General features: G+C 36.5%; 2 protein-coding genes across 2 annotated transcripts; both read right to left on the reverse strand.

Moving 5' to 3' along the window:
• Window positions 1-2244: 2244 nt before the first annotated feature.
• Window positions 2245-11724, reverse strand: LOC132113003 (receptor expression-enhancing protein 1-like). The gene is made up of 8 exons (XM_059520782.1): window positions 11203-11724; window positions 9204-9276; window positions 9045-9121; window positions 8791-8911; window positions 8051-8164; window positions 6410-6581; window positions 5169-5425; window positions 2245-2592 (listed from the first exon to the last, which is right to left on the reverse strand). The coding sequence occupies exons 1-8, from the start codon at window positions 11232-11234 to the stop codon at window positions 2515-2517; spliced, it is 924 nt and encodes a 307-aa protein (XP_059376765.1). The 5' UTR covers window positions 11235-11724; the 3' UTR covers window positions 2245-2514.
• Window positions 11725-12596: 872 nt separating this feature from the next.
• On the reverse strand, window positions 12597-15404 carry LOC132113004 (charged multivesicular body protein 3). Its single transcript, XM_059520783.1, has 6 exons — window positions 15278-15404; window positions 14940-15000; window positions 14646-14825; window positions 14245-14366; window positions 14037-14151; window positions 12597-13263 (listed from the first exon to the last, which is right to left on the reverse strand). The coding sequence occupies exons 1-6, from the start codon at window positions 15320-15322 to the stop codon at window positions 13121-13123; spliced, it is 666 nt and encodes a 221-aa protein (XP_059376766.1). The 5' UTR covers window positions 15323-15404; the 3' UTR covers window positions 12597-13120.
• Between the last annotated feature and the right edge of the window lie 1043 nt (window positions 15405-16447).

Below are 16447 nucleotides of genomic sequence, written 5' to 3' on the forward strand. Positions count from 1 at the left end.
TCATGTGTAAATCAAAGCACCCAAATCAATTCTTTCAGTTATCATTTCAAAGTCCACCCACTGTTGGAGACACTGTTTTGCATAAATATGGAAGGAATATTTCTGCATTTGAATGAAGTGGTTTGCAACCGTGGTGTTTAGATTGATATAAGAAATTAATTCAAATAAAATTGATGAAACACTGATTATATGAACATTCATTTTTTTTGTGGTTCTGAGTCCAACTTTTAGCTAAAACTAATTTATTTTGGTACAACAAAATAAAAAATACATAATATAGATTCTACAACTCATTGTTTTGTAGTTTTTAATTATTTGGACTAGATCATGGACAGAAATAAAGGTTCATATTGTAATTTGGAGATTAAATAACTCACAAGACTTATTTCACATTCACCTTTTAATTGCTGAATGCCAAAACACTGTTTTTAAACAGCGATCATTTCACTCTTTAACATCAACTTCTGTCTTTGTCACTCGAGATTTATTCAGTAAAGGACTTTGAACAATGAGATACAGTATGTTCTGGCCTGCCAGACAAAACAGCTGTGGAATATGGAAATTTTCTTTTTTTTATGGAGATACTGCAAGCGGTTATGTTTTAAGAGGATAGTGAAAAGACATTTTGACTCTCCTAATCTGAACAAACTGGCACACACAGCTCAAAAGCACATGACAGCTCAGTTTCAGATGGATTTAACAGCTAGCCAGGACTTTTCTAGTTTTTAAAGGCGCAGCCTCTACTTAAGTCCCTGAATTTAAAAACACATCTTCACCCGATATGATTAAGCATGCATATGTATGTCTCACTTTCATATTCAAAAATTGACAATCTAGATGGTAGTCCACGAGATTCATAATTCACACCATTTTGTTGATATTAAAATGGGTTAAATTCATAAATAGCTGAATGACAGAACACCTAAATCCACAGCTAAACTGCTTTTCACATGGTATGAAATCTCAAAGCTTGTGCCCTTTAATGACCTGAATATTAAAAGAAGCAACAGTCAGATGTTTTTATATGCTGTAGAAAGCCAAAGATGGTTCCATACCGAGCACTTCAACGTCATACCAAATCACATAGAGATAATGCTGCGTTTTAATCTCACTGTAAATACTGGAAACACAAAGCCAACCAGATTATCACTATTCCAATGACTTCTTTAGTTAACATTGTAGATAATATAATCACAAGTCTAAATGAAATTGTGATAAAATTACGAAAACAGTTCCTGAGCCAGATATTTTTGTCAGTGAAGTTTGATGTAACCTTTCGAACAGCTACAAGATCTCAAATACAAATACATAAGATCTCAAATCTGTCATTTGGCAAAGCGTGTTTATGAGATTAGGATTGTCATCATTTTCACAGTATAAAACACACTGTAAAAAGCTTTCTAAATATAGGATGTTCTAAGATTCAGCTACAGTATGTGTTTGGATAGTTACTGCGCTGCACGACTACACTGATTAAAAGACCCGCTTTGTGTTGTACCAAATCACAACTAATGAGTGCTCATCTCTGATTAGGTACTTTAATACTAAACACGTTCAGAAAGTGGAGGCCAAAAATGTGAGACACATTCAAACTGTCAATGTGAATACATGTAACATCAAGCAACTGAAGACGTTTAAGAAGCCAGTCATTCGAAATGATAAAAATACTTTACATGCCTAATAATTCAGCAAGTAAAGTAAGAATGTCCATAAACGAATATCTAGGAAAGTTTCTAGTGCATTTATAACACAATGGATATTGATGAACGTTATATATATTTGAAGTTACAGCACAATATTTTAAGTTTATAATTGAACTATTGAACGTTTCAAAGAAGTGTAAAATCCATTGCACTTTGTCCATCTATTTTAAATCACGTCAGGTATTGTGGTTAATACCTTTTATTAAAAACTCCCTCTGTACAGATGATCCTTTGCATTTGTTGATAAATTATGAAATAAATGCAGTCAAACACACCTACCACACTAGTGCAGTACTTTTATACTAAGAACTACTGTTCTAAGAAAGGCTGATTCGGAAACACCTTGCTACTCAGTAGTAGTTTAGGGTGCTTTGGGTGACCCAAAATGAGTGTAGTCCCCCTAAAAATAAAGTATGCTCATAGACAGTAAGTATTATGTGCAATGATTATGGTTGAGTGACCAGAGGGACATGCATGTGTTTGTTTCTCCCAAAATCATACAAAGAAATCAAACAGTCTACACTCAAACATAACACAAATATATACAAAACAAGTTTAATAACCCCCAAAGAATCTCAGAGCAGCAGTAAGCACATGAACGTGTTACCTAAATGAAGCCCCGCCCCTTTGAGTGTCAAAGATCAGAAGCGAAAGGTTGCGCATCGCTTTGGTTACCTCATTACAGAGCAAGGCTGCTTTTGAATATTTCAACATTTTAGCTGCATTCCTTTACTCTCTCTCTGCCTTCTCTTGTTTCGTCTCCTCCTGTTGCAGGTAAGACAGCTAAAGCGCTCTCGGAGCATATGCACAGTCACATGGCTTCAGTGTCCGAAGAGAGGGCGGTCTTTGATCTGGATCTGGTGACGGGTCTTAGGATTCTAGGAGGAGGCTGAGAGAGAAAGAAGACGTATGTGAGAACAAATATAAATGAACGAGTCAATCAGTGAACCAGGAGGTCAAATCAGAGAGCAATGTAGCCTTCATGTTTACTGTTCACAATAAACATGATCACATGATCAGGTTAATGTGAGTAAGGACATATTTCTATTTCGTATATTTCTGTGATGTGTCAGTCTAAGGAAAGACTAACATGATTTGAGAATACATGACTTAACATGCTCTGTGTACAAAGGCCAGCTTTTAGTCAGTTAGGTTGGTTGTGTTTAAGGTATGCTCAAGGGTTAATTAAACTGGTCCACTAGCTTTGGTTCATGTAAGAATAAAATGATGTACACACAAAACAAAACAAAAAAGAAAAAAGCACATCAATACAAAATTATACATCTGTGGAAGCCTATTTCTCGCATATTATATACAACCACACACAAGCGATGCGGCGAAATCAAAGTACACCTATTATAATCAATGACAGTCTCCAGATTGGATGCGACACAGAGAGTAAATTAATGCCCCGTTTTATTTCTTACGTAGTCCACACACTTGCGCTACTAACGCCGACAGGACAAAATGCATTTGGGACTTTTGCTTTGACGCGTTTAGTGTAGACAGCCTCAAACTGTTGTGATGCAACAACAGTCCAGGCCAGTGTAGACATGGTATCTCATCTCAGTAAAAAAATAATGTAATTGTGAAGTTTATTTATAGATTATTAAAATTTAAATAAAGCGATTGTGAGATATACAGCCAAAATTGAGTGATTATGAAATTAAGAATTGCGAGACAAAGTTGCAATTACAAGAAATAATATCAAAATTGTGGGATATAGGCACAATTACAAAAATTTAAAATTGAAATTACAAGAAAGATGTTGTAGTTATATAACAAAGTCGCAATTACAAGAAATAATATCAAAATTGTGGGTTACAGTCACAATTACAAGAATTAAAGTTGACATTACAAGAAAGATTAAATTATATAACAAAGGTCACAATTACAAGAAATAAAGTAAAAATTGTAGGATGTAATCAAAATTACAAGAATTAAAGTTGAAATATCCAAGAAAGATTGTGAAACAAATTCACAGTTGTGAGATATAAAACTGCAATTACAAAATATATTCACAATTACAAGTACTTACAGAATATAGTCATTGTAAGAAATTATATGAAAAACGTCAGCATTGTGAGAAATAAACACTATAATGAGACATAAAATCACAAATACAAGAAAGAAAGTTAGAACTGTGTTTCCTGTAAGTGTTCCTACACACACGAGAAGTAAATATTTTTTATCATAGTGAGTATTTTTAGATGCTACTCGTGTCCTTCCACACATCTGTAAAAGGCAGCAGCATGATCTTAACTACAGGAATGTTGAAATGAATTAAAGTATGACATTATGGCATTCTTGCAGTCATTGTTACAGGACATTCACTCTTAAGAGTCACAACAGTGCTGAGCTGTCTCCATTTATAGACATTTACAGTGAAGTGATGAACATCATGGCCGTGAGAGATGCCTGTGTAGCTCTCCCAGCATTCTGCAAGTCAACAAGTCTTAATCTTAGGTGCACTGCGTTTTTGTTTTGTTCAGGACATGGTTCACATCAGACAAATCTTGTAAGCAGCAAACTCAGTTCTTTACAGGGCAGGGCTACTCTGACCATCATCTACAAATGAAATCCATTCCCATTTAATTCCTGGTCAGCTGACAGCTTCTGGAGAAGTCACAGTACCACCACCACCACAACAAAATATGGTCCACTGCAAGGGGGTGGTCAAGTCAAGTCGCTATTTCTACAGCACTTTATACAATAATGTTTGTGACATTTATAGAGATAATGAATTTAATCATGATTTAATCTAGCTTCTCTCTGTTTATAAGGAATAATTCTTTAAAATCAATAAATCTTCTACCAAGTGGTTTATTTAAACCTCCCAACCTGGCAACCATATGAACATGCACTAGATAGTCTGCTAAAATTATAGTATAATACAGTCTGTTTTCTTTCACACAGTTTGTTGTGACTAAATCTGCAAGTTGAGATTCTCTTGATTTGTACTTGTGTGAAAGTGCAATAATTCTGATGAAATAAACCGTTTTAAACAGTAAGATATTATGCTGTAACATTTCAGTTCCTCTCAGTGAATGTTTTTTATTTTATTTTATTCTTAGAGTGACATTTTAGTAATCCAAATAACCTTTTCCACTATAAAGAACTTTTTATCAGCAGTATAAGTAGCTAGCATTTTCAAACCTGACCTTTTGAGAGAATAAGTCTTATATTTATCTTATAAACACATACACTGTGTAACAATGTCTCTCATCCATCAAAGAGTCTTGAATCATCTTTCGCTGCCATTTTAGACAGCCACGTCTCTCCTATGACTCACCGTAACCGAATCCTAGTCGTGACCCGAGGTGAGAGTGTCTGACTCACTCAGCTGACTTTTACTGGTAAACAGCAGCACTGGTTAGTGATTTAAGCGTGTTAGTCACAACAAGCTAACAGTTAGCTCACCGCAGCCAGGCAAGTCAACAGCTAACCATCAGAAAACAGGGGTACCTCAGGGGCACGCCTCTTAAATCTGAATTGGACTGAAGCAGATGAGGCAAAGTCCTCCTTCTCCTCAGGCTCTTCTGATGCTACCGGTTGGGATGTGGGTTTATCCTGGAAGGACTCAGGAGTCGTGGGCTCAGGCTGGGGCAGAGTGGGCTGGGATGGGGCCGGGGTAGGTGTGGGTGTCAGCGGACCAGGAGGCTCAATGGGGGCATATTGCTCCAAGTTCAACATCTCATATTCGGTCATGTCAAAATCATGGCCTGTTCCGTTACAACAGCACATCAAAACAAATTGTGACTCCAACTGCACTTAGACTCTCTACTCTGAATATATTTTAATAATTAGCCAAGTATTTTTATGTGTTATCCATTACAGGCTAGACGTCATTATGGAAGACTCCAAAATCATGTAAAGCTGAACGACAGTAAATGTTTAGTTACTATAGTTAGTTTTTGACACTGTGTGAAGGACGATGCTGCTAAAAATGATTGGTGCAGCGGAAACAATGATAATCTGATACACTTTCTCATTCCTAAAGTGTGTTTTCACATGTGTAACTGGAATAGCAAAGGCCGGTTCAGACAAACACACACAGACACACAATAAAAACAGGTTTAACATCTATGATGGTGCAATTTGCCCTGATTTGCCATATATGTAAATGTGTGCAGACGAAAATGAGATTTGCGAGCTAGAGTGGGTGTGACAATTTCATTCTGTTCTTTAAACCACTGCATGACAACAGAGTGCTTGGAATGTTACAGACACACTACTTTTTGGATCTTTTTCTACAACATTTTGAAGCATTTTTGAACAACCCGTTGTCATGCACTTGAATTGTATGGAAAGGAGCAGCAGGAACATTCTGCCAAATTTTATTTTTGTGTGCTCCACGGAAGAAAGAAACTCATATGGGTTTAAAACAACATTAATTGTCTTTTTTCGGGTGAACTATCTGTTAAGCTAAATGCACGCTTCTCTATGATCCTTTCATTGAATCACAGTAATACGCAATATGTAAAGACTAGAGAATAATAAACTATTTCCTAATCAAAGATTTACCCGGGAAATTGGCAGGGCTACAACAGTCAAGTTAAAAATTAATTACATGTAAAGGATGATTGAGAGAAGCCGCTAAACCAAACAGGATTAGCAGAAATCTGATAGTAGCTGATAGTAGGATCTTCTTCAAAGGGTTAGGAGAAATCCAGTACTGACTGATCATTTGGCTTGGCTTTGCTTACCCTTGCTGTAACCCGTCTCTGATTTGCTGCGCATCATGGTGCGTGTTCTGTGCTGCGCGGCTGCAGGTTGAGTAGTTACAGAACTTGTATTCTTTGCCTGGCCCTCTGCCTGGAAAGATGACAGGTCCTGCATGCTGAAGCTGCGGAGGCGCTCGGAGAGGACACCTTGGCCCTGGTTCAAGAACATGGAGAGTCAGCTGGTCTCCTTCAGATGGTCTAAATACTGTCATGCTGTGTTTTAGACTATCATCAACAATCTGTTTTGTTTATAAAAAAATTGCCTGAAGATGTGGAAGCATGTTTTGTTTATCTGCTTAAATTATAATAAGGCATAAATATAGTATATATTCACTTCAAAAGAAACACATATTATCTAAAACAAACTAACAACCATTCGATATGGGATATGTAAACTACACCCAAAAGTCATATATCAAACTGATACCTTTAAGCAATAAATCCCATGTTCCCCAGATTTGAGTAATTTTGGAAACAGACTTAGGTAATTTTGGTAACAGATTCTGGTAAGTAATTTTGGTAACAGATTCTGGTAATTTTGGTAACAGATTTTGGTAATTTTGGTAACAGATTCTATTAATCTTGGTAACAGATTCTGGTAATTTTGGTAACAGATTTTGGTAGTTTTGGTAATTTTTGTAACAGATTCTGGTAATTTTGGTGACAGATTCTGATAATTTTGGTAACAGATTTTGGTAATTTTGGTGACAGATTTTGGTAATTTTGGTAACAGATTCTGGTAATTTTGGTAACAGATTTTGGTAATTTTGGTAACAGATTTTGGTAATTTTGGTAACAGATTCTAGTAATCTTGGTAACAGATTTAGGTAATTTTGGTGACAGATTCTGGTAATCTTGGTAACAGATTCTGGTAACCTTGGTAACAGATTCTGGTAATTTTGGTAACAAACTCTAGTAATCTTGGTAACAGATTCTAGTAATCTTGGTAACAGATTCTAGTAATCTTGGTAACAGATTTAGGTAATTTTGGTGACAGATTCTGGTAATCTTGGTAACAGATTTAGGTAATTTTGGTGACAGATTTTGGTAATCTTGGTAACAGATTCTGGTAATCTTGGTAACAGATTCTGGTAACCTTGGTAACAGATTCTGGTAACCTTGGTAACAGATTCTGGTAACCTTGGTAACAGATTTTGGTAATTTTGGAACAAATTTTGGTAATTTTGGTAACAGATTCTAGTAATCTTGGTAACAGATTCTGGTTATTTTGGTAACAGATTCTGGTTATTTTGGTAACAGATTCTGGTTATTTTGGTAACAGATTTTGGTAATCTTGGTAACAGATTTTGGTAATCTTGGTAACAGATTTTGGTAATCTTGGTAACAGATTCTAGTAATCTTGGTAACAGATTCTGGTAATCTTGGTAACAGATTTTGGTAATCTTGGTAACAGATTTTGGTAATCTTGGTAACAGATTCTAGTAATCTTGGTAACAGATTCTGGTAATTTTGGTGACAGATTCTGGTAATCTTGGTAACAGATTTTGGTAATTTTGGTGACAGATTCTGGTAATTTTGCTAACAGATTTTGGTAACAGAGTGACAGCCTTTGTACCATTTACATGGAAAGTGCCATTTCCTCTAACAGTATTAGATTACTACCTTAGTGGCAGCCATTACTGCAGCTGTTGCCGCCACATTCAGACCTTTCCTTCCAAAATGCATTAGGGTGTCGTAGCTTTTATCTTTTGCTTGGCAAAGGTATTCATCGATGTCCTAAGAAAGAGTCATAAAGAAAATTTCACAGCAGCTGTATGAAGAATTTTACGGTTTCATCCTGTTGTACATTTTCAGATCAGCATCATGTAAACCTTTTTATTAATCATTGCTCTTTAGTTGGTTTTGATTGCTTCCATTGTCCTCATTTGTAAGTGGCTTCGGATAAAAGCGTCTGATAAATGACTAAATGTAAATGTTATGAGTTTTCTTTTTCACTGTTATCAGTGTTTTGTGTTTGTCATATCCATTTGCACTTAGAGTGTACTCCTGACGAATTTCCTGCCCTAAGAATAAAAAGCAGAGGAAAGACTGTGGAAAATAACAGTACCATTTCCTTAACACCGCTCATCCTCGGTCAACCAGGAAAATCAACTCAAAAAGGTTACAGGAAAAGGAGTCAAAAGTTCTTCCTCCTCAACTCCAACGATTCGGTTTCTTAGCATTATAAAAGACTGGTAAGCTGAGAATTATTCACAGCTGTTAAGAATTATATTTTACATTTCAAATATTAGAATATGTGTTTTGCATTAGTGAAAGCTCTATTTGAATATTTATTCAGCCTAGACAGGATAAAAATAAATAGATCCTCACATCAAAAGGAGAAATCACATCAAATACTGTACCTTCTCCTTGGAGGATAGTGCAGGGTGGACAAATTTTCTATACAGAACACTGGATCCCTTTGTGTATGGGGAAAGTAACCACACCACAAAGGCGATTTTGAGTTCATAGTAGAATGGGAGCCTTCAAAAACAATAAAAGACAATCATACACTCATATGTCATGCTGGTTACCGCCCACATGCATCAGCAGAAATAAAAATATGACTAATCCCTGACAAAAGGATATGATGAAAGCAATGGCACCTTGTACTCACCAGCACAAAAATATATCCGTAATCACTTCAACTGTAGTAAAAAGTGCAAATATTATCCAGTACATCATCCATTTCACCTGTTTGAAACAGAATCAGTAGGCAAATAAACAATAAGGTTAATGAGCTCAACTGATGGAAATATATCAGAGCTGTACTTACATATTCTCTCACATCTTTTGATTTAACAGCTTTATAAGAGGAGTATGCCGGGTAAAGGGTACCAAATATGAGCCTGTAAGAAATGCAACAATCATACTTAAGATAAACATGCAGAAACAATTGAAATAGGTCAAGTGTATTTTTATTTTCAGTTTTATATGTTGTATTTTAAAATATATAATTTTATTTTATTAATTATAATTTATGCTGGCCACATAACAGTATGTTGCCTATTTGTTGTTTAATTAATTATTACATTTCACAGTTATTTAATAATAAATAGAATAGTCAACAAAGTAGAAGTACTGTAAATACTCTTTAAAATAGCTTATAAAGTCGTTTTGTCACATTTTATTTATTGATTACTTAAAATTTTATTGTCATTTGAAATATCAAATGTATTTTGTTCAGATCAGTGTAAATAAACAGCAAGTTCCCTCTGTGACAATTTACCCCAAATAGCGTATACCCCATATGCCCGGCTATATAATTAATTTCATTTTATTTTCGCCATTTAACTGATAGGATTTTTTTCATGGCCAATATCATGGGTTACTGACTTTCAGTAATACACTTAATAAAAAAAATTATACACAAAATACAGCAAATGCTTTTTGTCACCCCATCTTTGCATACACTCAAATCTCTTGAGAAAACAGTTAAGGTTAGGGTTGGTTTGTCACAGAAATTACATACATAATTCCCACCAAGGCCCTCCACTTCCCTGAAAGGAAACCGCTCCACTCCCTTTCCATTATTGATATTTGAGATAAGGGTCCTTTAGTAGGCCTAGAGTCTGATTTAATCAGCCCAAAAAATAATATTTCCCACTTCTTGCCTGTTGTAACGCCAGTGTCGCACGTAAACAGGCGGCATATCTGCACGACCCCGTTTATGCTCCAGGTTTACATTCTGCATACTTGATAAAAATAGACCTGACAAGTGAACGCTGGTCAAGGGCGCAAAGAAAACATCAGAAGCTAATGGGACGGAACGAATACCGTTAGCACGACTGAACGGGTTAAATATGAGATTGGAAAGTGCTAGATAACCAAAAGAAGTGCCCTGCACCTGTGTTAAAGCATTTCAGTTCAGTGTCCCCTCTTTCTTCTTCCAGCCCAGCAACAGCTGCCTCCGACCCGATCAAATGACCGACCCACAAACCCAATCCAGAGCCACCACAACACAAAACAAAACATTTCCTACTAAACAGAGCCCACTGCACACTATCTAGGGCACGCCAAGAAAAAACACCGGTTTGTTGTGTATTCTTACAGCTGGTTTACAGCACAAGGGTTGGCAAATGTGCAATGTCATTGGATATTGTGATCAAAAAAAGAATTGAACGGCTATTTAGAGATTTTGCACGCACAGCAAAGAGGACTGACAGAAGCCATAAAAAAAATTAAGACATTTAGGCTACATAAAAAAGGCTACATTCAATTAAATAAAATTGCGACAATTAAAAATAAACCTAATACTGGAAAACACATTGGAGATCATCAGATCCCATTGTTTTTAAGACACATCAAAGACCTGCTCTACTGTATGTACGACTCCGAACAATGACTCCATATTAACACCCTAAATTGTGCATTTCCATTATATTCAAAATTCTGCAATTAAAAGTGTTACATAAAATGAAATGCTTCAAAAGCTAAGCTATCTCCTGCATAATTGACCGTGCCACTTGGTGTCAGATTCTTATTTTGGAGAACCATCAATATCCATTAGCGTGCAAGCGTACAGTATCCTAAGGTAACCTTTGTAATAGCCATTCAACATGTAAACATAATAATCAAAAGACTAACCAGGATAAATCAGACCTGATACATAACCATATGTGATTTCATTCTGACTAGAATTAAGAGGTGCCCTAGAAACCCTTGCGTTTTTGCATTAAACAAGCGGGAAAATAACATACAACGTATAAACATTACACACTGAATTTCCATGCAACCCGATGAAAATGCTTTAGAAGAACAGAATAAAGACTTACACCACAAGCCTAGAAATGATCCAGGAGACCATTGCGCTGCTGAGAGCGGCGTGTTGTCCACAGGGAGGAGTTTCCTCGAGACTGACGGACGCGTCGGCGCAGGCGCTCTGCTCTCAACATGTGGGTTATAGATGACGGACAAAAATAATAAACACAACGGACAAATATATCACACGACCCACAAGTAACTGGAATGGTTTAATAACCAAGCGAGCTGCCTAACCAGACAGAATTTCCAAGTGCCTCAAACGCGGTTAACGTAGACCGATAATGTCACATGACGCTTAAAAATGCAGCCTGGGAAGGAAGCTCGTGAGGTCTGAGTAACAAAACTGTACCTGTACAAAACTGATAATAATCTTCTGACAACAAGCTGCAGAAGCATTCTGTTTGAATCATACTCGTAAGATTATAATACTCTAAACTCGCTTATTCAAGCTCAGTCATCTGTCTTTGAGACAAACACAGAGCTTCTATAGAGAAGTAACCTAGATTCAGTCAAAAGACATTAAAAAGATCAGGTTTCCTTCACAAAGCTGTGGATGAGTGGACAGAGAGGGAGTCAAAAGGAGAGAGACTGAGGAAAGTAAAATAACCCTCTGAGAGTCCCAAAAGACCTTGCTGAAGCAGCAGATCATAACACAGTTAATAACAACGAGCTGTATTACTGTTACTGAAAAACACATTAGCTATGCTAAATTATGACTTGTAGAGATCCTAACTTTTTAAACCATTGGTTTCAGCAGTGTTGTGAAATGTACTGTACTCCTTTTGCCTGTAAAATTTTATTAGTGTCATCAACATATTTTTCCACTATACAAAACACAGTTTTGTACAGATGTGAATGTTTTTCTACAACAGCAAATATCTGAAATGAAGCAGAATATTCAGTTTGGTTCATTCAGCAACATACGGAGCCTGGATTTGTACAAAATCTATGTACTTGTCACTCCAGACTGCACAATTTATGCCAAATAAGCAAATATTAATCGGTCATGCCATACTAAATTGGTCATGCCAAAACTAAAGTCAGAATACACCAAGAGTAGCTGTTTCATATGTAGACATAATAGAACTATAGCAAACGGACTATTCCACTGATATTCAACTTAAAATATAACAGAAGAAACTATAATATAAATTGTCAGCCATTTCCATCATCAGTGGAACATCTGTTATGTAAGCATTTCAGTCATCTAAGCAACATACAAATATATACATATGTGCATTTAAACCATAACAAAAGTCCAAAAGTAGCAGAAACAAAGACAGAAATGCGATAGAAGTCTGAAACACCTGGTGTGTAAATCCAGTTATTCCCAAAGCCTGTTTTATACCTTGCCGACAACTTTACTTACAAAACAACAATGCAAACGGATATATTTTTATGTTCAGTATTTGTACAAGATTTACAAGAAATGGCTTCCATGAATTTGTCTACCTACTCAGTAAAAACCAATGTACCAGATATAGGACAGAACTATTCACTTAGCTTTTAAATAAGGCTTGAGATAAAACTGCAAATTCGACAACACAGACAAAACGATAACGATCAACACTGATGTGACACAACTGCACTGCAATAGATTCATGGACAAGCTGCTTAACTATAGGCACAGATTCAAATGAGTGGAGTCAGAATATCTAGAAATAAAAGGGGCTTAAGTAAAAAGTCATCATCCACCTGCTACCACATAACAACTAAATATCTGACTTCACTGTTCTTTATTGTATGTCATATAGAGTTCATCTTATTTTTAATATCCACTATCCATATAGTTTTGTTCATTTTATGTGAAGTCCGAATTTAGTGCTGAATTTAATGTGCCAAAGTGTCTTCATGGGTGAGAAAAGCTACAGAGGAAGAAATATATGTTGTCTATGCCTATAGAGCTGAAGGGTTAAAAACACAGGTGTTTTAGCTCCTCAGCGCTGCTAGCCTGGACTGCATCTCCTCGATATTTTCTTCTTCTTCTTCCCCTTCTGAGGCTGCCGTGGCTCCAATTGGCACTGGATCAGGCAGGGCATCTGTGACTTTGCTGGGAGCTTTCCCAAGTGCACCTGTTATTAAAAAAAAGCAATAGTTTCATCTTTGGTTCATGTCATGAGTGCATAATGATGAAATGCTTTGAGCCGTAGGAAGTGAGATGAAATAGCCTTTTTTTAAAAAAAACAAACAACAAAAAGAATTTACCAACTTTTTAGGTTTTATGAAATGAACTTTATATACTGTCCATATTTCATTAAACTGATATAATATTAATATACCAACTTACTGAAGTACTAAAAGTAAATACAATTATTATTAAAGTATGTTTTATTACAATTTCATGTCTAATAAATGTGCTACCTGCCTTTTCTCTGTAATATTTTGTGTAATTTACTAGCAATTTCAGGGTGAAAATAGGCTAGTTTTTTTTTATTAGTGCAGGTGGTAATCATAAAGCCACGAGAAGAATCAAAATAAGTATCTTTTCCAGAAGCTGACGTAAATACATAACACTGACATTCACACTAAGATAACTCATTAAATATTTAACTATACAAAAAGTTATATATAACCTGAATGTACATAACTACTCAGAAAAACAGTTGTTTCAGTGAAGAACCATCAAAAATGAACCATCACACAGTGAATTCAGGGAATTTCAAAATCTTTTTCACTTCCAAAAGTGTAAATGTAACAGTATTTTACCGTACAATTTCCTGAAATTTTCCATTGGACTTATTAGTTTCCCACTGTATGTAATGAGGTAACTTCCTTTAACCCAACTGTATTTACATCTTTTATAATCATTTTTGATAGTGTGGGTGATAATTAAGTGGTTTCTTACCGGCTGTAATCTCAAAGAGGATCTTGTCCACCTCAGCCTCCGCTGCTTCCTCCATTTCCTCCTCATCATCCATCCCTTCCAGTGTATCCTCCAGCATCTCCTCTATGATTCCAGCCTGTGGAGTGTGAGGGCTCCACGTTAGAGATGTTACATGTGCTCTTCATGACTTTTCAATGCAGAATATTAGAAGAAGTGTTTATGTACGTACCTTCATCATCTCTTTTGAGAGTTCTCTCATGGTGGCTTGAATCTCTGGGATTTTAACCAGGCTGTGCATGGCCTTCATGACCTCTGTGCTCTTCTGCAAAGCGCCAGCCACTCTTAATACAGCTGGAATGGGAAGCCAATGAACGAATGCATGAGTGGCTATACATACCCAAAGCATAACACGTCCAAAAGAGACTTGAAATTATGTTCTTTTCATCACATTGATTCCTTTTTTTCCTTAAACGTACTTCTGATTGCAGCCAATTCAATTCAAGAATCAAAAAGGTTTTTCTGGGCAGTGACGAGTGTTCAAACTTCACATGCTTTTTTTTGTCTATTTAATGAATCCATGTCATCTGTCAATGCACATCTGTTGGGTCTCCAAATACAAACTAAACTCACACAGCTGATTTTTCATACTGAGCAGCACAGAGTTCATCTGAGCTTTGGAGGCATACAGCTTGTTGATGGCTTTCTTTGAGTGAATCATCTCTTTGGCGAGGATGATGCAGACATCTTTCTGTCCCTTCTTTGCAGCATCTTTGATCGACCTCTTCACCTTCTCCTCCTCTCTTTGGATATCTTTGGAAAAATTTAATATATACACACAATCAGAACTTCTGTTAAATACAGTTACCGAACTGAGCAATGCAATTACAAGAGACTGCATGTCAAACTGGTGTCTTAGGACCTCACCTCGAATCTGTCTGTCAATAACTCTCATTTCTTTCCTGATTTTGAGAGACCACTCGTTGATCTGTGGGAAAGAGATGAAGAAAGTTAGAGACCAGCTGCCTGTTGTGACTGGATTTGACCAACAGGCGTGTAAAATCATTATGGTTTTCCAAAACAACCCACGTGCACACCACGGGATTAGAGCAAAACTTTTTAAAGCGCTTCGTTTAAAGTGACATTCCGTCATATAACGCTAGCATGTTACCAACAAGTATTGCAAACGAGATATTTATAGGCCTGCTATTATTTACAATGGGACATTTAATATAAACCGTTAACTCCCGTTTCACTTAACGTACAAGGTCCTTCGGTGGTTTCTCTTGTGTTTTCCCAAAAAGGCCCATTTTGAGCTTGTAATTAGATAGTTGAACAGCGAGGAGCGCAATCAAAATAGTACATTACAAGTCCACTTCCTGATTCCAGCCTCTTCTTCTTCTTCTTCTTTTAGAGTTTAACTGGCGGTTGGCAGACCAACTTAAGGTGCATTTACCGCCACCTACCGGATATGAGTGTGGTCGTCGAGAATAGTCAGAGGGAATTATTCACCTATGCGCATTCCTATGATATAAATATTTACATATTAAATTCGGTAGAACAACCCCGTATTTTTGAGAAACCTCATAACTTGATTTTTAACACTTTTAGATACATCTCCTAATAGATTAACTAAAGTAAGCGCTTTCCCTTCTTTATATAGGACTGATGTTAAACAACTACGCTCTTCCATGTAATTATTACACTCTATTAGGACATGTTCAGCTGTTTCTGGCTGTCCGCAATAATCACAAACTCCTGTCTGATGTTTCCCTATACGGAACAAAGATCTATTGAGACCTGAATGGCCAATCCTTAAACGTGTCAACACTGCCTCTTCTCTCCGACTTCCATCCCTAGATCTACCCCCTCCCACATTTCTTTGCACACAGTAAAGATGTCTGCCAGTGTCATTACTATCCCACTGCTCTTGCCACATCCCAATCACTTTTTCCTGAATAATAGATTTTCCTTCAGCTTTGCACATAGGGACATTGATGTTAACCACATCCAATTTCAAGGCCTGTTTAGCTAGAATATCCACCTCTTCATTTCCATCAACACCTACATGGGCAGGGACCCAAACAAACTGAACACAAACATTCTCACTATGCAGCTGAAACAACATATGGTATATTTTGTATAATAGATCTAGTCTGCATGACTTTCCAGTTTTTATGCTCAATAATGCAGCTTGACTGTCCGAGGCAACTACTGCTCTGTTTATGCCCCCAATACAACTCATAAGCAACCAATTAAGAGCTAAAACAATGGCAGTGAGTTCCACAGTATACACTGAAAGATAGTCAGATGTTCTTCTTTTAATTTTGATGTTATACTGTGGAATACTCACTGCCGCTCCTGTTCTGCCATTGTTGGGATCTTTAGACCCATCAGTATACAGTACAAGGTGTTCTTTAAACTGCTCAAAATAA

This window comes from Carassius carassius, chromosome 32, assembly GCF_963082965.1.
Source record: "Carassius carassius chromosome 32, fCarCar2.1, whole genome shotgun sequence".
NCBI lineage: Eukaryota > Metazoa > Chordata > Actinopteri > Cypriniformes > Cyprinidae > Carassius > Carassius carassius.

What these genes read in the sequence shown, in the direction of transcription:
- LOC132113004 (XM_059520783.1), bottom strand. Translation starts at nt 15,322, where the DNA reads ATGGGCCTTTTTGGGAAAACACAAGAGAAACCACCGAAGGACCTT. An exon ending in AGAAACCACCGAAGGACCTT is followed by an intron (nt 15,001 to 15,277) that starts GTACGTTAAGTG and finishes TCTTTCCCACAG; the next exon opens with ATCAACGAGTGGTCTCTCAA. An exon ending in CCTCTTTGAGATTACAGCCG is followed by an intron (nt 13,264 to 14,036) that starts GTAAGAAACCAC and finishes TTTTAATAACAG; the next exon opens with GTGCACTTGGGAAAGCTCCC.
- LOC132113003 (XM_059520782.1), bottom strand. Translation starts at nt 11,234, where the DNA reads ATGGTCTCCTGGATCATTTCTAGGCTTGTGGT. An exon ending in ATCATTTCTAGGCTTGTGGT is followed by an intron (nt 9,277 to 11,202) that starts GTAAGTCTTTAT and finishes CATTTCTTACAG; the next exon opens with GCTCATATTTGGTACCCTTT. An exon ending in AGAGACGGGTTACAGCAAGG is followed by an intron (nt 5,426 to 6,409) that starts GTAAGCAAAGCC and finishes GTAACGGAACAG; the next exon opens with GCCATGATTTTGACATGACC.